This window comes from Tiliqua scincoides, chromosome 1 (assembly GCF_035046505.1).
Source record: "Tiliqua scincoides isolate rTilSci1 chromosome 1, rTilSci1.hap2, whole genome shotgun sequence".
NCBI lineage: Eukaryota > Metazoa > Chordata > Lepidosauria > Squamata > Scincidae > Tiliqua > Tiliqua scincoides.
Genome location: NC_089821.1, coordinates 207,283,362 through 207,300,477, shown reverse-complemented (window position 1 = coordinate 207,300,477; position 17,116 = coordinate 207,283,362). Strand labels below are relative to the sequence as shown.

The window sequence follows — 17,116 nt, the reverse complement described above, 5'->3', positions numbered from 1 at the left end:
GATGCAATCCTATGCATGCTTTCCTGGGAGTAAACCCCATTGAATTCAATGGGACTTACTTCTGAGTAGACATGACTAGGCTTGGGCTGTACCACAGCAGCAGCTGGGCACTGGAGGATCTCTGGAGTAAATTTTATTTTCTGTTCTGACCCACTCCCGTTCCTTCCTTCCTTCCTAAAGGGTGTTTTGAAAGTCTCCCTGGGATCTTGGCGCGGACGCCTCAATTAGAACAGACTTGCATTTCGAGTTGCTGCGCTGGGTGTGTGTGTGTGTGTGTGTGTGTGTGTGTGTGGGCAACTCTTTGTGTATATAATAAGCAAGTGATGATTTCAGTCAATTTCAGGAGGATGTCGCAACAACGTGGCTCATGTTGAACTTTAGTTCTCGGGTATGTAAATCACCTTTAATACGAGGTTCATAAACTGGACAGCCAGATCAGCTGGTTTCTTTCTTCCACGGGCCTGCTTCCCTGCCAGCTGGGAGATCTGGATGGTCTCAAGGAGGAGACGTCCTGTTTGGGATTATTCGAACACAACCCAGGACTGAGAACAGACTCCCTCGCAGGACTGCTCTGGGCTGCTGCCCTTGGGATTTTAAGGAGCTTGGAAGAGAGTGGATGAGGATCATGAGAGGGAAAGAGGAAAAGACGTCGCTGAAAGGTTGGTTGCAAGTCCTTTGCTTGGCAGGTTTTGGAGTGAAGCTTCATAGGGAGGGGAGAAGATCCTTTTACAGCAGTCTCCAACTTTTGACCTGGGCGAGGAAAAGTGATTGACTGGACAGGGAGATGCCTTGTTTTGAAATAGCTCGCTCGGATACCACCGATCAAGGGTGAAAGGCACAGTGGTTTTGGTGGTGCACCGATATTTAGGATTGTTTTTAAAGGAAAATCACCTCGGGAGGACAAATGAGGGGAGGGGAGTGGATGGAGGCCGCTGTGCAACACGTAACAGGCACGGTTGCGAGTCCCGAGAGTGTGTTAGGACGGACTGAGCAGTGCAAGGCACATGAAAGAAGGTTTGAAGTTTATGTAATCTCAACCCATGGCAAATCTCTGGACATTTTGTCTTGAGCTCCACCAGGGATGTGGGCTGCAGAAAGCTTGTTCCATAAAAAGGAGGACGGGATAGGAGCACTTCAGTACTCCTTCATTTGGCAACCACGAGAAGGCACACAAATGTCATCCAAAAAGAAGGGAAGTAGGCTGCAATCCCATGCATGCTTTCCTGGGAGTCAGCCCCGTTGAACTCAGTGGGGCTTACTTCTGAGTAGACATGCATAGGATTGGGCTGATAGACATTCTTCCCTACCAAAACTAAAGAGTGTCTTCCCTTTCTGGAGGTGGTCGCAGCCATCATGATTGGGGTTCTGCATGGGGGGGGCGGGCCATACAGTACCGTGGCTGCCTGTGCAGCGGTCCTGCGGCAGGGGAGGGGGTGAAAGAAGTGGGCAGCACTGGGCTTTCCTGCTGTGCCGCAGGAACGAGGCGGAGTAAATCAGTGGCACAGGCCATGGAAGAAACAGTGGTGGGGCCTGCGCAGTGAGCCCACGGTAGGCTGAGATCTGTCCAGCCAGCCTATAATCTCAACGATCTGCAGCGCAGCGCAGCTCAGGGAATGAATGGAAGGCGGCTCGGGAGCATTGCTGTGGAACGCGGGGAGGAGCCACAGCCGAGGCGGAGCATGCGCGCGCGGCCCTTGGGGGCTGTGGCCGGGACCCGCCGCCAGCTACGTGTTTCTTGCAAGCCTGAGTTGCCAGCGGAGGGTCTCTAGGGGGCTGCTCGGGCGTGCCTTGCGAAAGGCGAACCCGCTGGGGAGGACGGGGACGGAGAGGGGCCGTGCCGTGGAAGGGGACCCAAGTGATGCGGAAAGCTGGAAAGTTTTCTTTGGGGCTTGATTTCCCTGCGGGCTGCGTTTGCAAAGTGCTGCTGGGGGTGACTTTGTCCAGCAAGAGTCGCCAGTCTTGATTTGAGTTAGCCAAGGTGCATGCTTTGCCATGTTGAATTTGCAGCTGGGTCAGCTGACCGCGGGGGGGAGGGGAGGAACGAACCCCTCCCCTGAATAGGGAAAAAGCTCCCTCCCTCCCACTCCTCTACTTCAGGCTCAGTGCAGCCCGCTCACTTGCACTGCAAGACAGGGCAGCCTTGCGTCATCGGGTCCACAGTCTGCAAAGGGTTGTTGCTTGCAAAGAGTTTGCAAAGGAGCAGACACAGAGGTGCTCGAGGCAGAAAAAACAGACGCAGAGCCCAATCCTATGCATGTCTACTCAAAAGTAAGTCCCATCAGAGTCAATGGGGCTTACTCCCAGGTAAGTGTGGATAGGATTGGGCTGGCAGTCCCCGATTTGGGGACTGAGGTTCATTAACACGCACGTCCCTCTGGAAGCTCGTTTGGACCAACAGGGAGACTGCAAGTGTCATTCAGTGCCATCCCTTGAAAGGCTGCCTGCAACGCCGTGTGGAGGATTGCCAGCCCAATCCTATGCATATCGACTCAGAAAAAAGGTCTCATTGTAGTCAATGAGGCTGACTTCCAGGTAAGTAGGCATAAGATTGCAGCCTGCTCCCGCACACGGCTGTCCCATTAACCTGAATCGGACCACCTCGCTGGAGTACGAATTGGTAGATTGCATTCATAGGGAAAGACTGAGGAAAAGTTTGCATAGAGAAAAGGAAGCGGCGTTGGCTACAGTAAGATTGCAGGGCGGTGAGAAGGCTGTTGCCTTACCCACAAAATCCTATTCAAGCCATTCCTGCCCAACGTTGCATATACGCAACAGAGATCAAATGTGTACACCTGTGGACAGAAATGGGTTGCAATCCTATCCACACTTATCTGGGAGTAAGTCCCATTGATTATAATGGGACTTCTGAGTAGACATGCTTAGGATTGGGGTATAAATCACTGCAACTTAAGTCGACTAGATGTTCACTTTGCCCCTCCCCATGGTGTCCAGATTTGGAGGAGGGGATGGATAGGCGGGCTGGGATATGGAGTGTAATCAGCTTGTGTTGCACGTCCAATAAACTGGAATGCACCCAGTTTGGCATGTGGTCAGCTACTAATCACGACCTGGAATGCAGCCCCCGAGCTCACCAGATTGAATTGAATCTGTCTCAGATGAAATCTCTCCTCCTCTCTTCCCCTCCCCACCCCTTGCGTGCCACCTGCGCTTCAGGTCTCCGCTGGGAGGCGTCCCGGCCACCGCCAGCCATAAACAAACCCACGTGTTCTCACGTGTTCGGCAATGCTGCTTCGGGGAAATAAACACATCAAGCCACACTCTGGCACAGGCTGTTTCGAACAGACTGAATTGAATTGCAAACTGACAGCCCAATCCTATGCATGTCTACTCAGGAGTAAGTCCCATTAGTGTCAATGGAGCTTACCCCCAGGAAAGTGGATAGGATTGGGCTGTGAGGCCGCCATCCTATCCACACTTATCTGGGAGTAAGCCCATTGACTATAATGGGACTTGCTTCTGAGTAGACATGCATAGGATTGGGCTGTGAGTTCTCCCCCCATCTTCGTTCCTTTTGCAAATCAGATTCCTTCCCACCACCTTCCTCCTCTAGAGTAGGCTGTGGGTTTGGTGGCCCTCCTTGGCCCGATGCTTGAAAAGGCGTTTTCGGAAATACCCCAGGCAGCCAGTGAGTTCCTAAGCCCGGCCGATGGCCTGGAAGGCCGCTCGTTTGTTCAACGGGAGAGCGTCGGGGCAGGAAATCTCGTTCCCCTGAGTCACTCCCTGGGAGGAAAGGCACAGAGCTCTTATCAACCCGGATCCCAGGCGGCTGCGGCTGCTTTTGCTGCCGACCCAGACCCAGCAACAGGACCATCCTTAAAAGCAGCAAGGGTTCTTTTTCCAACGGGGGGAGGGGAAACTGCACACTGACAGATCAGATCTGAAGTGGAGAAGAAATTGCTGAGGCTGCAAGCAAGCAAGCCTGTTGGTTCCAGCTGGCACTTGGGTAAGAAACAAGTTCCAGCAACTTTTCAAATCAGGCGTTTTGTTTGGTGGGGTGCAGCAGCATCCTCTCTCCATTATCAGCCCATGACGAGCTGACCCGGAAGTGACAAGGGCTGCAATCCAAGCCCCACTTTCCTGCGAGTAAGTCTCATTGAACACAGTGGAACTTACTTCTGAGTAGACATGCAGAGGTTTGGACTGACGGGCTTCACCCTCCGCCCCCGGGCTCCTCCCCCGGGGCCAAGAATTCTTTTGCAGCGGTTTGTTGTTGAGTCTTGAGGTGGTGCCAGCCCAGGCAGCCAGTGGGCAGCCGGGTGAACCCTCTGTCCTACTGGGACTCCCTTAGGCAATTACTAAGTCCCATCGGAACAACGGAAACCGCTTTCATGCCAGCGGTTGCTGTGTTGCGTGGTTTGCATGACATGGCAAGGTGGGGGGGGGAGAGGAGAGATGTCGCAAGGGAGGGGGGAAGAGGAGAGAAGGGGAAGTCCAAGGCGTCGTGATGTAGCTGCTCTGAAAACCCCTAGGTCCTAGGAGCCTCAAGACGCTTACTCCAGAGTAGTGATGTTCAACATTTAGTTTTTGGAGCCTGCAAATATTAAAGTCGTCCCTCCCCAAGCTAGGCGTCAAGCTTCTGAGTGTGAGGAGCAGTCCTGAGTGTGCATCAGTAAAGTGGATCAGACCTATTACAGGGACAAGACAGTACGATCCTGTGCATGCTTACTCCGGAGTGTCACTGGATTTAATGCGGTATACCGTTTTAGAAGGGCGCCAGCCAGGTTAATATGAGCAAGCAGGCGGCGGGCGGGGTTACACTTCTAAATGGGGAGATGTTCCCAGCCCACCTGGGATCTACAGCCGCTCTTAATCCTCGTGTGCGTGGGCGACATTAATTGCGGGCATTCCCGGATTGGTGGAGCTGGCGAAACTTGCTCAGAAATACTTTTTAGTTCAGACCCGTTGCGTTCTATCGTTGCACTGCGACTGGCTAGCGGTTTCTAAAGGGCTAAGTGGTGATTAGCCCAGTTCACCAAGGATAGGGCTATTGACCATAGTGGAGAGGGGAATCTCATGTTCATAGCACCTCTGATTACCTGCAAGGGGGGGCGGGTTGCATCGAGGTGGCTCTTGCCGTCATGACCTGCTTGGGAGTTTCCCTTGGCGCCAGATCTGCTGTCCTTGGCACAAAGGGATCCTTGAATCATTGCAATCCTAGTCCCCATTTTCCTGGGAGTAAGCCCCATTGAACCCGGGGTGACTTGCTTATAAGCAGGCACCCCTAGGCTTGTGCTATTAGGACGGTTTTGGTGCAGCACTCCTATACGTACACACTTTCTTGGGAGTAAGCCCCATTGAACTCGGTGGAACTTACTTCTGAGCCTAGGATTGGGCTGTTAGACCTGCGGGGGTCTCAAATAAGGGTGAGCGCCCATTTGGTCTATGAAGAGCGAACAAAAAGGCGACTAACAGCCCAATCCTAGGCATGTCTACTCAGAAGTAAATTCCTTTAAAGTCAATGGGTCTTACTCCCAGGAAAGTGTGGACAGTATTGGGCTCACAGGATACAATCCTATCCACAGTTAACATGGGAGTAAGTCCAATTGACTGCCGAGTGGCTTACTTCTGAGTAGGACTCAGAAGTGCATAGGACTGGGTTCACACTCTTTTTGCATGCAACTGAGCGGGCTGGAGTAATTCAGCATTTCCAACCCAAGCAATCTGAGCTCCTGGAGGCCTCCCTGTTAGGGCAGCACCGAGAGCCACAAGCTTTAGCAACGGAAGTCTGAAGTAACTTTGGGCTGGAAATATTGGGGGGGGCGGCGGAGCGGGGGTGCAGATCAGGCCAGCTGAGCGCTTGTTGGGCAGGCAGGGCCGCTATCCGATTCCTCCTGGTCGTGCCACTGGGAAGAGGGAAGGAGCTGGGAGGCCTCATGATTTCTTGCCTTCCCTCCGGGGACGGACGGCTCAGAACGAGGCTTTGCAGCCCCAGCCTTGCCTGGCGTCGCCGCCCTTCCCCGGAATCGTGGCTGATGCCTCTGATGGCGTTTCTTTCCTTCCTCTCCCCCGGCTGCCAGCGCCGGCCGAGGGGAAGGGCGGGCGCGCTCGCTCCTTGCCAAGGGCCTGGCGGGGCGCCAGCTCTGCCGCTCCTGCAAGCAGTTCAGGGCGCCTGGAGCAGCCACGGCTCCGCCTCGTTGTCCCCGCCCTCTGGCGGGCCTGGCATATAAACCCCTCCGGCGGGCGCCGGGGATGCACAAGTGGATAGACTCTGCGTGCTTCGCTGGGCGAGCTCAGTAGCAGGCTTGGCTCCCTCCCTGTTCATCGGCTTGGATTATCTGCCCGCTGTTGTTGCCCAGCTCGGCAATGACCGTCAAGGCGGAAGCTTCTGGGTCCACCCTGACCTATTCCAAGATGAGAGGGATGGTGGCCATCCTGATCGGTGAGTGCCCAGCAGCCCCCTCGACGGTGCGCACCTCTCCAAGTCTGCGCGAACGTTCTCCGTCCGAGCAGCGGGGAGAAGACACGCCGCGCACGGGAGTTGATGGGCATTAACACCTTTGTTCTTCTTTTCTTAAACTTCCAGCCTTTATGAAACAGAGAAGGATGGGCCTGAACGACTTCATTCAGAAACTCGCCACCAATTCCTATGCATGCAAGCAGTAAGTATCCTTTTTTTTTTCTGCCGTCCTGCAGAAATCCTCCTGAGAAATGAATGTCACAGTTCCAAAACTTGGTTTAAAAGATGGGATGGCAGGGCATACAAGCCCCTTCCAGCGGCAGAGTGGGAGCGAACAGGGTAACAATCCTATAGGTGCTTTCTCATAAGCAGGGCTGTAGGGGGGGGGCAAGGTGGGCATTGCCCACAGTGAGTCAGCAGTTTGCCCACCCTCGTATTTATGGGTCTTATATTTCTACATACTTATCCTTTAATTTTGCACACTAGTATATACACCCAACATAATTGCCCACCCTGAAAAAAGTTGCCCACCCACTTCTAGAATCCTGATTACCAGTCTGCTAATAAGCAAGTGCCACTGGGGTTTACTTCCAGGCAAGTGTGTAAGATTCCAGCCTTAGGGAGAGTTTTTTTTACCTTTATTTTTGTGTTAGAAAACATAGTCCCAGTATTTTTCTAAGCCATGGTTCAGTGGGACTTTTTCCCTATAGGAATCATGCTCAGAACTGCAGTTTTAGCTTTAAAACGTAATCAGTTATTTATGTTTAAATGCTGTTTTGATGATACAAATAATGAAAAGTGGCCTTTTTTGCCTACCCCAGACTGGTGAGGGAGGAAAAGTTTGTTCAGAAGGTTTCATGCATTAAAAATTTGTCACTGTTTAATAAAGTGGCACAAGTTAAACCCAAGTGCTGTGTTTGGGAGGTGTGTGGGTAAATAGAATGCACAATGCATATCTTGTCTTGAGTGCTCCCTGAGTAATCTAGTGGGCCACTGTGAGATACAGGAAGCTGGACTAGACAGGCTTCCAGCAGGATCAGGATCAGGTCCAGCAGGGCTCTTCTTATGTTTCTCATTTGGGTGTGTGGTTAGTTTACTTGCTTGCAGTAAAGAAGGGACTGTTGAGGTTGAATTTTCTGAGTTTAAAAATGCCTGAATTCTGCAAAACTTGTATGCAACTCACTGCACAGTCCTGTACATGTGCACTTAGAAGTAAGTCCCATTGTGTTAAATGATGCTTACTCTTGGGACAGCAAATATAGGAATATAGCTGCAGTATCTGTGTTTGGTTGGAACATAATAAACTGGAGAATGACAACTGGTCTTGATTTCCTGATCCCTCAAGCTCCTTAAGCTTCTAACCTTTAATTACAAGGGAAATTTAAGACTTTTTACTCAGAAGGGTTTGTTCCTGTCTCTTGTTTCATCTTAGCCCTGAAACCAAATAAGCTTCTAGTTGCTTCTATTAGCCTGCCAACCTGAAATGCTCTCAAATAGAAATGTTGGCATGCCCCCTAGTGGTCAGGTGTTTTTTATACCGTAGCCTTGCACAACTGTGCTAATAATGTCATGTCTAATCTCTTCAGCCCTGAAGTTCAATCTATTCTGAAGATCTCTCAGCCTCAAGAGCCTGAACTTATGAATGCCAATCCGTCTCCTCCAGTAAGTAGCTTTCTATTGTGTGAAGCCTTTCCAGAGAACAGTTTAAGGTGCCTATAATAGAAACAGATTTAAAAAAAGGATCTCCATTCAGTTCAGGACAGATTGTACCTTGGAAAGGAACATTAGAATAAGTATATAACATTTCTGTAAAGAAGAAAAGAATGCATATATATGCTTTTTGATTTCATTTAAACAAAACAATGTAGCTAAATCTATGGATAGCTCCATGCCACTGCAATCTCCTATGCAGTCTCCCACATAGGAGATTTAATGCAATCTCCTATGTTAATTGAAGCCTCCCCCCCCAAAAAAAATTAAGATATTTTGATGTGAATTGTTAAATCTTTGAACCAAGATGTCTGCATACTGACAATGTTAGTTTTTTTTTTTTTCCCCCAGCCCAGTCCATCCCAACAAATCAATCTTGGTCCTTCTTCTAACCCGCATGCTAAGCCATCAGATTTTCATTTCCTGAAGGTTATTGGAAAAGGCAGTTTTGGGAAGGTAAGTTATATCTCCTTTGACCCATTTGCTTATTGCCTACAGTGTTTTGTGCTCTTGATACACAATGGATTCCAAAGCAAGCTCCCTTAGTCTCATGGCACCAACACTCCTAACCAAGCATTGAGTTTCTCTGTCACTGTTTGTAGTGACAGAGAAAGTTGAGCAAGAAGCAGATAAAAAGTAGAAGAATTCAGTGGAGGGCTGGGTTTTTTGTTTTGTAACTTGAGGGTTAAAAAAAAATCAGATTTAGAATATTTGCTTGAATTACAGGGCTCAGAGGGATTTGATACAATATTGTCCAAGCCCCTACCTTAAGGCAATGTCTTCCACCCATTACGCAGATACAGATTCTAATGTTGCCAGCCTATCCAGTTGTGCAGGGTGATTGTTTTCCTGTTTAACAGGAGTTTAAGAGCATCTACCAATTTGCTTGTATTTATACCTTAATTCCCTTAAAACACATATTACAAATGAAAATGATTTTTTTTTAGGTTCTTCTTGCAAGACACAAGGCAGAGGGACAATTCTATGCAGTGAAAGTACTCCAGAAGAAAGCAATCCTGAAAAAGAAAGAGGTAAACAGCTCATGATTCCCACTGGTGCATCTTTGCAATTGAGGAGATAATGATAACAGATGTTGTCATGTGCTGCTGTATGTTAATGGGCAGTGTTTTTCCCTTATCCAGGAAAAACACATCATGTCGGAACGCAATGTCCTACTGAAGAACGTGAAGCACCCTTTCCTGGTGGGACTACACTTTTCTTTCCAAACGGCCGACAAACTGTATTTTGTCCTAGACTACATCAATGGTGGAGAGGTAAGCACACAAGGGGTGGTAGTGGTGCTGGGGGAGGGGCGTGATCTAAAGACTACTTAGTACAGACTCCCCCTTCCTTAGAAGTACAAGTCAGCACTGCCATGTGTACAGAATAGCACTGTTTCTTCTCATTTAGTATAAAAGGAACTTGTAGGGAGAAGTTATGCAATCCAGTGTATTTTGCTTGCCAGCATCTAATAGCAGGAAATAGCCAGAGGATTACTAGGCCATTTCCTACAATTGTTCTTTCTATAACTAAATATGTTGAGTTTAATTAAATGGTTTGTTTAATTTTTTTAAAAAATGGTTCCCCCCCCCCCTTTCTGTCTCGTGTAGTTGTTCTATCATCTCCAGAGGGAACGTTGCTTCCTGGAACCAAGAGCTCGTTTTTATGCTGCTGAAATAGCCAGTGCACTGGGATACCTGCATTCTCTGAATATAGTTTATCGGTAAGCAAGGCCAATTGTTATGCAAAGACATGGTTTCTACTACTGGTGATTAAAAATAGAATTCAAACCAATTCGCTGACATTTGTGTTTCCCTTTTCCTTTTTGCCACAGGGACTTGAAGCCAGAGAATATTTTACTTGATTCTCAGGGGCATATTGTCTTGACTGACTTTGGACTCTGCAAAGAGAACATTGAACACAACGGCACAACTTCCACATTCTGTGGAACCCCTGAGGTAGGTTTGAGTTCAGCTTTATCCACGTGACAGTGATGCATATGCCTAAAATGCATGACAAGAGAGAGTTTCCCAGATGAAACAAAAGGCATTTTAGGCTGGTTAAGGGGGTAGGACAGTATCAGATTTCAGCCTCTCTGACAAGCTGGGGGGGGGGAAGAGATGTATCAGGATGACAGCCTTTGAAAACAATAAAGGATGCGACAGTATTGCAGAGACTGCTATCAAGGAAACGTTATTAAAGACTATAGGTCTGAACCTTGCCTTATATGTGCAGGCCCCATTCATTTCACTGAAGTTCTTTGAAAAGTATCATTTAGAGCAGGGGTCTCCAAACTTTTCAGCCAGAGGGCCGCATCATATATCTGACATGGTGTAGAGGGCCAGAAAAAAAATTTAAATATAAAATTTATATAAATAAATTAGAGATGGAACTTAGATGAGTGGATAAATGAATGAATGGGCTCATTCATTCAACCTCTCTGGCCCTTAGATCACACTCCAGACGCAACCAGGGCACAACTCCAATCATGTTCTGCCAAGCGGGCCAGAGGCTTTCAGGGGACAAGAGGCTTGCCATGGGCTGGATCTGGCCCCTGGGCCTGGTTTGGAGACCCCTGATTTAGAGAATAGGGATCTGACTTTAGTCTCTGTCTCATTGTCCTTGGTTTCTGTTTGATCTAATGTTTCCATTCCAATTTTTGTTTTTCCCAGTACCTTGCCCCTGAAGTCCTGCACAAGCAACCCTATGACCGTACTGTTGACTGGTGGTGCCTTGGAGCAGTTTTGTACGAGATGCTTTATGGACTGGTAAGTGGAAATAGATACTGTCTGGTTACATAAGCATAGCAGTCCTGTTTACCCCTGTTGTAGTCGACAGCACAGGAAGCCTAAACTTGGCTCCACTGAGATTAATTGAAGGGTTGCTGTTGCTTTTGATCTCAGTGAGTCTAATATTTTGCATGTCTCTGTCATCTAGCTATCACCCTGCCAGTCTGTGGTTTGAGAGTAAACAAATTATGGGAAAGGGGAGGGATATAGTTGAGGTGCCTTCATCACCATTGCATCACCAGATGCATCCAGATGGGTATTAAAAATCTGAGGATATGGTGACAATACAGTAAGGTATGCACTAATGTATTTAACATTCTGTGTGCTTTCTCTTTACAGCCTCCTTTCTATAGCAGAAACACAGCAGAAATGTATGACAACATCCTGAACAAGCCTCTGCAGCTAAAGCCAAATATTACCAACTCTGCAAGACACCTTTTGGAAGGTCTTTTGCAGAAGGACAGAACCAAGAGACTGGGTGCAAAGGAGGACTTTGTAAGTATTATCTTGGGAGTTCGGAGGAGAGGGAGAAATTTTAGGAAGTGGGCTAGACTGCACAAGTCTCCTTCAATTACTCTTGTCTGAGTTGATCTAATTTCCGTTTCCTCAACAGATGGAGATTAAGAATCACATCTTCTTCTCCCCAATTAACTGGGATGATCTCATTAATAAGAAGATTACACCCCCTTTTAACCCAAATGTGGTAAGTATCCCTTCTAATTATAGGCTGGGCAAGGAGGGCTTTATCTATTTATACTGGGATGTGCAAAGGTTGATTATTTTTATCTTTGAAGGCAGGTTTTTAGTATGTTTAAATGTATTATTAGCATGGCCCTGAAGAAGCAGTCAAAGAGCACTGATTTTAAATGGCTCCTTCTGTTTGCACAAGGGAGGAGGCCTGCAAGATTGCTTAGCTTGCTCCAAATATAGGTTTGATAGGGTTGGTCAGGTTCAGGACTGCTGAGAGCTGGCATTGGGTCCAGGGCAAGAAGCCTGATTAACCCTCCTCTTCTGAATAAATTGTTTTGTACTGTATAGTCTGTCATGGTCCAGGCCCCAGGGATTTTGCCTCCCTCCCTCAGGCCTGGTCAGGATGACAACATGGCCTTATTGCATTTGATCTCCCAGCAAAATGTGGGCCACTGTCAGTTGGGGAAACTAGCAGCCTGTGCCTAAACACTGCTACTCAAAGATCCCATTTTCAGTTGGACTAAGGCTGCAATCCTAACCACACTTTCCTGAGAGTAAGCCCCATTGAACAAAATAGGACTTACTTCTGAGTAGACCTGGTTAGGATTGTGCCCTAACTTAGTTTTAGACTAAAAACATTTCTATTTTGAGATTGTATTGCCAAAACCATCCTATTAAGTCCAACTGACTTGATTTCCGATCCAGTAAATATATACACTGAATACTCCTGTACTATTAAAAGAACAGCAAGCTTTAGATAGTTTATATGGTCATCTCTAACTATGTGCAGTGCGTTTAGAATTCAGTCTTTGTTGAATTGAATCTGGAACATGAGAATTGTGTGTGTATCTTGGCTTGAAATAAACAGATCTCTTAATGGGTGTAGAGTCTGTGGTTCAGGGTGGCACCATGAACACTCTCCAGTCTCTAGTTAAGAATGGATCCAAACACTCCGGGAAGTCCAGCCTTAACACCAACACCTTCTCTTCTTGTTTTTTCTCAGAGCGGCCCCAATGACCTACGACACTTTGATCCTGAGTTTACAGAGGAGCCTGTCCCAAACTCCATTGGCCAGTCTCCAGATAGCATCCTCATCACTGCCAGCGTCAAGGAGGCTGCCGAAGCTTTTCTGGGCTTCTCCTATGCCCCACCCATGGATTCATTCTTGTGAATGACTTTTTGTTCTTCATTTAAGTTATAACCCTTCAGTTGGCCTTCTGGCTCAGCTGCCAGTTGTCCAGTCATCTTGAAAGTGAAAATTTTGCACATCTTCCCACTGTGGCAGCTTTGCAGCCTTAATTTCAACTTACATTATTGTTTGCTGGAAGCTTTTTTTCCTTCTGTTGTTCATTTGGAAGAGCACAATGTAACTCCTTTAAATGAACTCGCATACATTTCACTTCCGGTTCTTCCCACCCACCAAAGTGGTGCTATCTCCTTTGGAAGTTGAAGAAGTAGAACAAGTGACTGCTGCCATAGACTGCCATAGATTGTAAGCCTAAGGACAACAAGAGGCTTTTTTTCTTTTTTTGAGATAATGTTCTGAAAAGCCTTGCTTGAAGATCTTTCTGGATGTGATAAGGACTTTACGAAAAGTGCCTTTTTTCTGATGAGATCTTGTGAGCACCAAAGCTTTTCCTGTCACAGAGTGTTTCTTGATTCATGTGTGTAGGTTTGCTATGTGGACAATGGAATGAGTGTGGTATGCATATTTTGCAGATGGACTTACAGTTCTGAAGCGCCAGTGCAGCACTCACATGACATTACAATGTGGGGCATTGTTTGTTCCTTCCATATTTGGAAGACAATAAATTAATAAGTGTAGATAATGATTTTTAAAAAATATGTAAAACCTATACAGTTAACTAAAACTATCAAGATAGGATTCAATGACTTGTATCCAAAATGCTTGAAGAAAGCATTGCTGCTATGGGAAAAAAAAAAATTTCTATTTTTAGAAAGGGTTTCTATGGACCAAAATGCCCCAGCTACAGTCAGTTAGAGCTGTTGGTTTATTTCATCAACATTATTATATATTTTTTGTATATCATCTGTAAGATTGGGCATTATTTATGGTTTTTCTGTTTGTTTGCATTCCTGGTTGTATGTATTGTAAAAAGACCTGTACAGTTGGTTGCAATGCTAGATGTATATTTAACAGAAAGAAAGAAGGCCTGTAATGTATACCATCATTGTAATGTACTTAATGGTTATAATATGTACCATTTTTGTGACCAAACCCATTGGTTTGCAGTAAAATCTTGGACAATATTTCTATAATTGCTGTCAGTTCTTCCTTTAAAAATTCAGGGTTCTGTCCATTTTACCCTGTACCGTAAACATTTAGCATTTTCTTTCAGTGTAACCCTACTTGACTCTTAATGAAGCATAATTACAACTTCAGTCAAGACCAATTTTCTAGTACTATATTGGACAGTGATGCTGAGGTATATAAAAGGATTACCAAAGGCATGACTATTTGCTGCAGTAAGAATATCTAGAGGCTGGAATCTTTAGCCACTAACAGTTTGTCTATATTTTTGGCTATATAGTAATTAAAGATACCACCTGTTTGGTAGCAGAACTTCAAAGAGCTGGTGTGGCGTAATGGTTGAGAGACTGAGCTGTGAATCAGGAGCCCCGAATGAAATGCTACCTCTGCCAGCAACTCACTAAGCAGCCCTAGGAAAGTCCCTTCTCAGTCTCAGTTTTCCTCATCCCCAATTTGGGGATAATAACTATCAGGGCTGTTTTAAATACAGGTATTGCTATAAAAAGGCCAAATATTGCTAGGAAAAGCTCATGCCCTAGAAATTAACCTTGGAGATAAGGTCTGGGCAGCAGTGCAGAAATTGATATTTTATGTTGCTAACTGCTAGCTGTCCAAATCAGGCTACAATCCTATACACACTTTCCTGGGAGTAAGCCCCAGTAAACACAGTGGAACTTCAGAGTAGATATACATAGAATTGTGTGCTCATCCGACCAAAAGTGGACCTTGAAATCATGTGGATGTATGTTTGTCAATAGTACGTGCTGGGAACACTAGACTCAGGACATTTTTCTTTTTCCATGAAAGCATCTAGAACCTTTCAGTCAGGTACTATCCAAAGACAACATTCCATCAGTATGTTCCCTTATGGAAAAAAGTTTGAATTCACTTTTTTAAAAATTACTACAGTTATTTTATTACACTTGGCACCATCTGAAAGTTTTTTAGATGAGATTGCATTCATGGACTTACGCCCCACACTTATTTGCTTCCTATACATTCATCTAAACAATCCAGAACATTGCGTGCAAGTACATCACCAAAGAAGTGCTTGTAGATAAGCCAATAGCACTTCGTGATGCAAGCAAGTCGATCAATCCACAAGCTCCAGGGGAAGGGGCACACAGTCATCCCCCCACCTCCACATTAGCCAATGTGATCCAAAGGAAAATGCATTTTCAGCAATGAGTCAAAGCCTGAGTATACATGTTTGTGCATATATCATATCTAGAGATAATCTCTGTTCTGAGAAAACACTGTCTAAGCAGCTGTGAAGGGAAAGAGGCAGAGAAAAATAATAACGTGCCTGAGGTTAGTAGCAGAGGTGGGAAAAGTTATTGGATTATTTTAATCCTTTCACATTGCCTCTTTACAGTATGTGCCAGGCACGTTCATACCAGTGTCGACCTGCGGGTTGGTTATGCATCATCTCTGCTATTTAGTATTGAAATATCTTGCAAAATAGTTCACTATAAGAACATTCCTATGATAACAATATTGTGCAATTAGCTTCAGGTATGGTATATATTCTATGCTTAAAATCTTTCCAGTTTTAAAGACAACTGAATTCTGTACTATGAAAATCCAGATGCTATAATACAATCAAATGAACGCCATCTACTTTGTGTAATTTGCTCTAGCTAGCTCTGAGAAGGGACAAAGAGTTATGCTGAAGCCCCAGTCTTTAACCATCGGAAGCTTGTCTCCCCTGTCCACTTCTTGTTGTGTGTCTGCAGAGATTTCACTCAGTGCACATCCCAAAGCTTCCTTTAGAGCAGGGGTGCTCAATAGGTGGATCACGATCTACCGGTAGATCGCGAGGCAAAATGAGTAGATCGCAGAGTGCCGACCCCCCCCTTCAGGTGCCTCTGGGAGGAAACGCCGGGAGTAAGGCCCATTGTACTCAATGGGGCTTACTCCCAGGTAAGTGTGGCTAGGATTGCAGCCTCACAGCCTAATCCTAGGCATGTCTACTCAGGAGTAAGTCTTGTTATACTCAGTGGGGCTCAAGGTACACCAACATACATTGTACACATAAATGTTATATGTTATGATGGCGCGTACATTGTAAAAAAAACTGGTAGATCTTCGGGCCTTGCTGGGTTTCAAAGTAGCTCTCGAGCCAAAAAAGTGTGAGCACCCCTGCTTTAGAGCCATAAGAAACTTGTCTATGTTTTGAGCAAATTAAAATTGGAGAGTCCGAATTCTTTGCCTGACACCAAATTTTGCATTTCTGTATGTGTTTGTGTGTGATTGCAGAAGTACAGAATACACACACAGCTCTGCTAATGGTGCAGTCGTTTGTGAAGGACAAATGTTTGTACGAGAAATCTCTCGTAGAAGAGAAATCCATTTGTCACTGCTGTCAAAGAAGAACTAATGTGGACACTATCAGTTAGGGCACATAGCAGTCAGACAGCCTGATCTAGAGCTGTGTTAAGTCAAAGTATATGCATTAAAGCTAAATGACCTCCACAGCAGTAACACAGCCTTACAGCTGCATGTAAGACAAACATACTGTGTTTGTTGTAAGCAATCATTCTACTAACTACATAACATGCAGTAAAGATCCTTGTTTTTTCTTTTAAATCTACAAGCACCACAGAGGTTTCTATCAAGATAAAAATCACATGTGCAGTTGAGACTGACCATCAGCATGGGGAAATAAACCATCATGGCTCTGTTTCAGTTTCTGTTAAGAACTATGTATGTCTGTGCCACCTGCTGAAAATATAGTTCTATGGTTGGGTTTCCCTTGGATTGACATTGCCCTCTTGGGTTGACAATGCCAGAAACTAGAGATCAGAGGCAGAAGAGTGACCACCAGAGACCCCACATTTTTACTGGTTACAAAGGAACATACACTTTATCACTTGATGTGTTTCTCCCTAAGATACAAGAAGTGTTGGGGAGTCAGGGTAGGAAATGACCCCCCCCTTTACACAAAAGACAAATTGAGTGCTGAAACCGAAAGGTGCAAACTGCAAGAGAAGAGATTCCAATTGGACATCAAGAAAAATTTGGGCATCAAGGGCAGATCGGCAGTGGAACAGAATGCCGAGGGAGGTGGTGGACTCTTTCTCACTAGAGGTCTTCAAGCAGAGTCTTGGAGCACCTGTTGGAGATGCTCTAGGATTATTTCCTGCTACAGGCAGGGGGTTGGACTAGATCATTTGGCAGAAGGGCCACATCAAATAGCAGGTACAGTGTTGAGGGCCGGAAAAAAATTAAATAATA

At 46.0% G+C, this 17,116-nt stretch overlaps 1 protein-coding gene across 3 annotated transcripts; it reads left to right on the top strand.

Annotated features, from left to right (window-relative positions):
• The first annotated feature begins 369 nt into the window (after positions 1 to 369).
• Positions 370 to 13,887, top strand: SGK1 (serum/glucocorticoid regulated kinase 1). 3 transcript variants are annotated; one of them, XM_066614821.1, is made up of 12 exons: positions 370 to 659; positions 6,545 to 6,620; positions 8,005 to 8,080; positions 8,480 to 8,584; positions 9,076 to 9,159; positions 9,271 to 9,402; positions 9,739 to 9,851; positions 9,963 to 10,086; positions 10,801 to 10,896; positions 11,257 to 11,412; positions 11,531 to 11,620; positions 12,611 to 13,887. In XM_066614821.1, exons 1-12 carry the CDS (start codon positions 617 to 619, stop codon positions 12,776 to 12,778), a joined length of 1,263 nt encoding a protein of 420 aa, XP_066470918.1. In that variant the 5' UTR covers positions 370 to 616; the 3' UTR covers positions 12,779 to 13,887. The 3 variants fall into 3 exon arrangements, with proteins under 3 accessions (XP_066470918.1, XP_066470927.1, XP_066470908.1); XM_066614830.1 differs by lacking the exon at positions 370 to 659 and adding an exon at positions 3,814 to 3,964; XM_066614811.1 differs by lacking the exon at positions 370 to 659 and adding an exon at positions 6,230 to 6,400.
• Positions 13,888 to 17,116: the final 3,229 nt, after the last annotated feature.